General features: G+C 47.0%; 1 protein-coding gene across 3 annotated transcripts in view; it reads left to right on the top strand.

Moving 5' to 3' along the window:
* G3BP2 (G3BP stress granule assembly factor 2) overlaps positions 1-8,559 on the top strand; it is a 39,187-nt gene that overhangs the window by 11,782 nt on the left and 18,846 nt on the right. For all 3 annotated transcript variants that reach the window (XM_053940122.1, XM_053940121.1, XM_053940120.1), the window contains exon 2: positions 7,818-7,936. In XM_053940122.1, the coding sequence (XP_053796097.1) occupies positions 7,818-7,936 (119 nt within the window). The remainder of the gene's footprint in view (positions 1-7,817; positions 7,937-8,559) is intronic.

Here is an 8,559-nt window from a genome sequence, read left to right as displayed (position 1 = left end):
ACGTTTCTGTTTCAGTGAGAAGCTGTAAACCCCTAACTGAGCGATGGATGGGGGGCACAGCTCTCCGCAGACCCCTGGTGTATCCCAACACTGACCGCCCCGTGGCTCTACAGGCTCGAGACCTCCGTCCAAGCGACACAGCTCCGGCAGGCAGCCTCAAGGGGCACCAAACTCTCCCGGCCACGCTCCACCATAGACACCGGCGCCTCGAGGCCACGGTGAGGGCCGGACACCCGTGCACGGCCAGAGACCAGGGAAGGCCAGGGGAAAAGGGGGGGGGGCCGGCTCTGCCCGCCACAGCGCTCCGGCCGCCGCACTCGCGCCTGACGTCACCGCGCCAGCCCGGTGGTGATTGGCGGAGAGCGCCGGGGGACGCCCCGCCTTTCCCCTGGCTGCTCCGCCCGTCCCCCGGCTCTGCGCAGGCGCGCGCGCGCACGCAGGCACGCACGGGAGCCGCGGTCGCCCGCCCTCCCCCGCCCGCCCGCCCGCCCGCCCGGCTGTGACACCGCCGCCGCCGCCGCGCCCCGCTCGCCCTGTGCTGCCCGCGCCGTGGTGCGCGCCGCCCGAGGGACACGCTCGCCGCGCCCGGCTCCGCGCAGCTCCCGGCGGCGTGGGCGAAAACGCGCCCCGGCTCCGAGACTTTTGTCCCTTAGGTGAGCGGCGTGGGGGGCGGGGGGCAGGGTAGGCCCCGGCGCGGGCTCTGTTTGTGCGCGGGGGGGGGGGCCGGCTGTTCCGCAGCCGCTGAGGGCAGCGGCGGGAACGGCGCGCGCGGGGCTGAGGGCAGCGGCGGGAACGGCGCGCGCGGGGCTGAGGGCAGCGGCGGGAACGGCGCCGAGGCGCGGAGCGGGGCAGCGCCCTGGCTCCCGGCTTTGCCCTTCGCTGCCCGCCCCGGCCGCTGGCTCCCGGCTCGGCTCCGGGTGGGGGGGCGGCTTTTGTTCGCCGTCACCTTGGCGGCTCTTCCGCCTCGCCCCGGGCGGCGCGGGGAGGCCGGGGAAAAGCGCCCCCAAGCCCCGCGTTACTCGATGCTGGCTGTGGTGTTGGGCCCTGCGGTCGCCGCTTCCTCTCTCACTTCATGGATCGATCCCTGTGCAGGGGCCTCCAGAGGTACGTGGGCTTCGGCATGGGCAGGGTGCTGCTGCGGCGGCCTCGGTCGTGCTGCTGAAGCTCCCTTAGCTCCCCATCCTCGGTTCAGCGGGTCCCTCTGCTCTCCTACAAGTTAGTGCAGCGTGGCAACCTGGCTGTAAGGGCTGCCCCAGCTCTGCAGACCTCACCTTTCTACGCTTCCCCTTTCCCCAGTCGTAACCTGGGCTGCTCTGTTTGCACACGGAGTGATACTGCAGAAGTTGTTGTGAGCACCTTTTATTCTGCAGAGCTGGATGCCTTGAGTAGATCTTTTCTGAGCTGCTCTCAATGGTCACCTGAGTTGAGCTCATTGGGTTCTCAGGCTTCTGCCTCCCTTCACCTCGGAGGTCACTGCAGTTGCAATGTGGGTGCCCAGGAACATGTCCACAACAAATCTTTTAAATTCCTTGGGTAGCTGGGTGAGCCTGGATCTTGAGCTTGTTTCCAGGTACCACTGCATAAAAGGATGATCACAGGAGGGAAAGAGACAATATGCCATTATTGTTTAATTTCAACCAGGAGGTCTTAGCCAGTCACGTAGATATTGTTACTGTGGCCCTTCGTGCTGGTTTGGCGACTCCGAAGGCCTCTGTATGTTCTTCAGTTCAGTGTGCAAATGATCTGCTTTCTGCAAAAGATGCCCAAGGTACTTTGGAACAGTTGGGAAATAGGGGAAGTTATATCAATGTATACCAAATTTCTGAATGTAGTGTGGCTCTGTTACTGTAGCACTGCGAGTGAGTATAGGATTTGTCAGCTTGGGTTGTGAGCTGAGAAGTGGTTGCTGGCAAACTGGTGTTGCTTTACCTCCAGCATTGACTTCTCCTGCAGGAGGCATTCTGCGTCCATTGTGATTGTGGGTGTGGGTACAGGGCCATGCCTCCCTAGGAAAGCTTGTCATTCTGAAGGATTCCTTCTTCTTGTGAACCCTGGTTGCTTGGATGTCAGAAACATTATCTTGGTTTGCCATTGGAAGTGTTCTTACAATTGTCTGCTTAGCAGATGTGGGGTTGCTGTGTGAAATTATGATCTGTATTTGGTGATTTTTTCATTGGGAGTGGAAAATCTTTTCTCTGAAAACTAGCTTTAACTGAAGAGAAAACCAAATGTCCATCATCCACATAACTGTTTTCCTTTATGGAACCGAGGATTCAAATTAAGCATCTATTCTCTCGCTTAAGATTGTTTCACAGCACTGAAAATACAGTGAGGAGCCACTGTACCTTAAGAGGCACACTGTTGGATTTTAGTCTGCTGTAGTCGTTGTGGTGCTGGATGTCACTGCTTTTGAGAGCATTTAACAAATAAAGAACTGTGTTTCAACTCCAGTAACATGAAAAGATGGGTATTTCAGACTAATAGATGTATCTGATGAGACAGTAGGAGAAAGGCACTGAACCTGCTCTTGGATGATGACACAGAGGTGGAATGGCTCCCCCAGAGCAGATCATTGTTGTTATTGCTCTCCGGGCGAGTGTTGGCCCTTTTGGACTGCCCAGCTAAATTGCCCAAAGGATGGTCCCCTGTGGCAGCTGTGTGCCTAAGACACAGGGTGCTGTTAAACTCCTCCCAAAAAAACCCAACCACAAACCAAAACTAAACCGATCTCTCAAGAGAGCTTGCTTTGAAAGAACTGCATGCTGTGCCTTTGAGCTCAGCCAGTTCAGAATGTAGCGCACAGGTAAAGGAGATCATAAAGTAAAGGGATTCTGGTAGATTGCACATGGTTGCTGGTCTTTGCTGCAGATGGAGGATGCTCTGAGTGCTGACCTTGCAGAGCATGACAGAGGGATGGTAGTGTCAATACTGGAGCGTTGTCTGGGCCTTCTGGTTGCCCCTTCAGGATGTTTGTGCAGCTTTGCCTGTCCAGGGGGTGCCCACCAGGCTCTGCAGGGCTGTGCCTCTGCAGGGCTTTGCTGGGCTATCAGTGTGGAATTTCAGCTTTATTCGAGCTGTGGTTGCTCACACCATGTGTGCCACTGATGGCTTCTCAGAGTTGTGCTTATGGATTGCATGAGAAAGCGAGCTCTGCAAGGCATTATCTTTTGCTTGTCTACAGTAAGAAACACAGATTAAAATTGATAATCTGGTTTCAGGACAAACATGTCCAAGATTGTGAAAGCTGCTCTCCCCTTTCCTTCTGTTTCCCTTCAGCTCCAGAGGTGTGCGAGGTGGCACTGAGTCCCTTATGGCTTTGCTTAGTGTGCCCGCTGTGTGGGGAACATCTTCCTGATTTGCAAGAACATCTTTCTCAAATTTATTTTTGTTTTAAGTGGTGTATTCAAATCTGATTAATGACTTGGACAAAAGTTGCAAACTTGTGGATATATGAACAAGCCAGGCTGTTACAGATTTATTGAAAATAATAGCTTGATGTCTGTGTGCCTATAGTTATGGACAAATTGATCCATGGATGACTTGTTCAGAGGATGAAATTTGCTTGTCAATAGAACAAGATTTTATTTGCTTATAGTTTTTTATTAAAACAACTGGTGAGGCCCACAACTCCCTTGCAAAGCTTAGAAGTTTCTCTTGATGGAGGTTATGTTCAAGTTCAGGTAGCTTTCTTCAGCTACTGTCAGAATTCAGTTCAGCTTTGTTCTGGTTTAGTTGGTTTTTGTTTCTTTTTTCCCAAGTAGAATTGATGAAACATCCAGGCCACTTCAGTATTGTTGGTCTGTCTTGAAACAGGATAAAAGTGGTTTTGGAATACCTCTTTGGGCACAACCAAAGACTTTGTGCCAAAGTTTATTCTCTGGATACCTAAATTTGAGCATGTAGGCCACCATTCTGTAGCTCAGTCATGGCCTCAGGTAACAGTGCTTTGCCACAGATGACGAGTCATACTTCTGCTTTCTACAGGGCAAGGGAAATAATAATAATAATAATAATAATAATAATAATAATAATAATAATAATAATTACATATATTATAGGAGGAAAAAAGCTTTGCTAATGTCAGAGCTGCTTATTGAGCAAAATGCATGCCGAGGAACATTTCACTACACAGCCTTCACTACTTGTTCAGAAACAAATTGCTGCTGCCCTCTTGTGCAAACTGATGGATGATGAATTGGGGTTTGGTTTCTCCTTGTTTTTTTTTTTTTTCATTCACTTAAACAAGAGACAAACACAGCTTAATAAAGTTCTGTGTATAAAGATGATTACAGGTTGAATGATTTTGCATGCTCTTCCTGGAGCATGGACATGAGAAGTGATTGTAGTTGATTCTCACATACTTCAACAGAGTTGTCTCCGTGTGGGCTGTACCTCATCCTGTTAGCCCTCAGCACCTTATTGCAAAGGCTGATTCCTTGCCTTATTTGTCATGGCTATGGGAAGGTGTCAGGTGAATTTCAGTATTACACAGTTGCTCTTTGGAGGAAATTATCTTTTCTGCTTTTGTTTGTTTGCTTATTTTTGCCTGTGAATTGCAAATAATTATTTTCTGTGCCAGTTCTCTCATTGTTTTTGTTCTCTTGAAAGAAATCCTGCCTGTAGGCTGAAGTTATTGTTGTAAACTTGAGTCACACCAGTTGAAGTTGCAAGGAGTATTTCACTGCCCCATAAAGTTTTGGAATTGGGTTCCTCACCTCTGAGATTCCATGTTGCATTGTGCCTTTCAGCTAGTGAGTGTACTGCAAAATATTTTGTGTGGCTCCTGATTCTCCTTGGTTGAGGAAAGCACTGGAAATCTAGCGTGCCTTCCTGGTAACAGAAGAATCAGAAGTAGTGGATAAAGTGGAAATTAAATCTTGTCCATGAGTTGTTATGTCAGCTGGATGTAGGTAGGAGTGCCTGTGGATGAGCAGCAGCTGCATGGGTGTTCCTGTTACCCTGTCCATGTGGCTTGTGGTTTTTGGCCATTGTGCATGATGCAGGGATTTTTTTTTAACAGTACAGTTGTACCATAAAGGAGCCAGCAGACGAGTGTATTTGATTTCTGGTGGTTGCCACCTCAGTGCTGGGATCTCAGACTAACAGCAGTATTTTGTTTCTGGCTAGTGTGTGCATGAGTGCCTCGAGCCATAAGTTCTTATTTCTCAATGGCTGCTCAGGCTGATCTACGAGTGTGGCTCATTGCATTCAGCTGAGAAGAACACTCAGTCTTCCTTCCTAGTTTGTTATTCACTGACTCTTGAGTGTGTACTGATGGAAACTGGAAGTAGAGCTTTTATAGAGTGTTGGTATCGATAGGGCTTCCCCTGGTGCCTGGTAAGCCATGAACATACTGTTCTTTGTAAATTTGGCCTGTTTAAATTGTTGATGCTCATGCCCTGACTTCTGGCTTAAATTTCACTGATGTCTTTACCTCCAAACCCCTTGGGCCTGCTAAGGCTCAGGTCCTTGTCTTTAGGGAGGTGCTGTACTAATTGGTGCATGTGGAGATTTTAATACTTTGAAAACCTGGTTTCATGGCACCCATGTTGCTAGCAAGGAGTACCTCTGATTTTATTTCACTGCCTTTTAATGACCTGGGAGACCTGAACAGTTCATTAAGGCTCTGCTATCCCTATTGAGTTCTTTGAAGAAATAATAAAAGGAAATAATACTGAGACAGGTGAAGAATTGTACTGAGACATCCTCTAAAATTATGTGATGGTGTCATGTATGTCAAGCACCATGGTGCTGTCATGTGAAATACAGAAGAGGTGCACAGAGAGGAAATAGGACAGCTTCCAATGAAGACAAGAGGTAGTGTGATACAGATCTCCTGTAGTGTAATGACTTGTCACAGATTATTATGTTTTCTACCCAGAGACATTTTCAGTCTTCATTGAGGAATGCCAGAAATTTGTTAACAAGTATACTTTGCTTATTGCTATATTCATAAGAATGTGTGGTGGCCATCATCTGCTTTTTAACAGGTTCTTCCAAAAAAATCCTGATGAGGCTCCATCTTTGTGTATTATCCCAGGTGCTCATGGTGAAGATCCTGTCACCAGTTTTGTGTTCATCATCTACTTGTGAGGCAGGGCAACAAAATAAAAGAATAGTCTCACCTGTAGAAACAGAGATGTCCTTGTTCTTTTCAGGCTGGTTTCTAAGTGGAATTTCCTAGTGCATGCCATTGCTGTAGTGTGAGTTGTGTTGGGAAGATCCTCAAATTGCTCATATTTTGTTTTCTTTCCTTTGCTCCTGCTTTGAGCATGCACAGGGCTCAAATCTTTGATGTCCCTTAGAATTTTGACATTTGGTTTTGTGTCTCATTAGCATAATTACTTCCTCTGGGGCTTCCTGTGAGGCAAAACTAATACTGTGTTCCAGAGTATTGTTGAGTTATATCAAAGGGTTTATTTACAAACCCTGTATTATGATAGGGTTTTGGATAACCCTATCATAAGTTTGGTGCTTTCTTATCTCCAAGTTCAAGACTTGTGTTTTAGGCCTTGCCTTCTGCTTTACCTGCATGTTTTTGAGACTGTCGTTTCAGCTGTGGTTCCTGATTAACTGTATTTGGGGGCATTTCTTGGTATTGTCTTGTGGCTTGGATTGCTGGCTTGCGATAATTTTGGTTGTCCATGAAGTGTAAACTATTTGAGCCAAGTATGTGGGCCTTTTTCTTCGGAGTTCCATTATGATGGAACTCTGACATGCTCGTGGCATTGTTCCTGTGTGTGTTCTGCCTTTATTAGAGGCCCTTCTTAAGCTGAGGTTAATCTCCCAGTTTCACTTCATGTGCTTTATGTGCTGTCTGGCTGTAATTGCAAACAGTCTTTTGTTTGGCCTTTGGTTTAGATGGATGGGTCAAGGTTATTTTGGTAAAAACCCAAAAATCTTACTCTAGGATTATCTCCCAAGTTGGAAACTTGGATTTTTGACTTGGTCTTTTTTGCCTGTTTCCTTGCATACACATTAATTTTTGGAGAGAGAAAGTGGATGAAGCATCTGTGTGAGAACTGCAGGGAATTTTATGATCTCAGACAGTGGTAGTCTTAAGTGAGCTGGCAAAAGCAACATGTTGGGTACTGGCAAGCCATCAAAAAGTGTTTTAGAGTACTGAGGATTATTATATGACATGGATGATCTGCAGGACAGTATGGATGGGTAGGAGCATAGCAGGTTGAAGCAGGTGACCCCCTGGAAGTCATTTCCAACTTAGGTGATGCTATGACAAAAGTGAAACGCGGTTCGGTTGGACAACTAGTACCTAAGACTTTGTTCGTCTCTGTGACACTAAGGTTTCCCTTCCCTGTCTTCACGGAATGTGAATCCAGCCACTTGGTTACTTCATATTGGTACTCCCCTCTTCATCTTACAGATGTGACAGTAACCTTTTGAAGCAGAGGTACCAGCTGCCTTAAGAAAGTGTATTCCTGTTTGCTTTGCAGGGCTGTTGAACTGGGCTTTTAAAATATTCATCAGCCAAGGGGATAAGTAAATGGTGCAGGAGATTTTTAACAGGGTTTTTGTTTGTTCATTTTTTAAGGGTGGTTTTTTATGTTTTTCAAAGCACCTGTTCTGTAAGGGACTTACTCTCTTTTCATCAAGGTAATACGTGAATAGACTGAAATTTTCTTATTTACTCAAAAGAGGTGGGAGATGGTGTCCTGAGTTGGTTGAGTATTTTCTAGCCAATTAAGGTCCTGTATGCGTAATTGTTTCAATTCTAATATCACAACGTTTATCCTTTTATGGGGAAGTTGTGATTCATAGGGGTGCCTTCCAAGTAATATGAATATTTTCAATTACAGCGTTTGACACTGAGTACCAAAGAAATGGTGATGGAGAAGCCAAGTCCCCTGCTCGTAGGGCGGGAGTTTGTGAGACAGTACTACACCCTGCTAAACAAAGCTCCTGACTTCTTGCACAGGTAACACTCACACTCACCAAGTGATAATGTTTGTGAACAAAAATGTGTCCTGTTTGTTGTAAATCAGACATTCATTCCTGAGTATGGGACAAGATGGACCTGGCTAACTTCTGGGCTGTTGGAAAAACTGTTTCATTTTACTGCTAGCTCCCTAGGCTCTAGAACCAAGTCAGATCATGTGGATGTATGGCATGTTATCAATGTATTTCTTTTGTGGAAAAGTGTGCTGCTTCTAAGGCGATAAAATGGTAATGTGGACAGATTCCAAAAATACCTGCTGAGGCAGGGGAGGCTGGATAGATACTCTTGAGCAAACTGCCTTGGTGCAGGTGTTACTCTGTGCTCATGAACATTCTCTGTCCATTTGAAAGGTGGCACAAGTGTCACTAACAGCAGCATCTGTGGAATTTCTCTTAACTACCTCTGCAGAGAAGAGTCCAAGAGGTTTTGATTCAGTTTGGTTTAGTCTTACCCAATTCTGGAGCTGCTTGTATGACATGTTTTCTAGCCACTTGCAGTCTCTGCCACCGTTGCCCCTTTCTTCTGGTCAGGCTCAGATATGGAGGACATTTGCCTTTGTGTTCTCTGGCTGCACCTTTTTTCTGAGTTATGTTCTCCAGGGA

Source organism: Vidua chalybeata, chromosome 4 (genome assembly GCF_026979565.1).
Source record: "Vidua chalybeata isolate OUT-0048 chromosome 4, bVidCha1 merged haplotype, whole genome shotgun sequence".
Lineage (NCBI taxonomy): Eukaryota > Metazoa > Chordata > Aves > Passeriformes > Viduidae > Vidua > Vidua chalybeata.
Note: the sequence above shows the minus strand (reverse complement) of the source record. Positions and strands in the feature narration are given on the sequence as shown.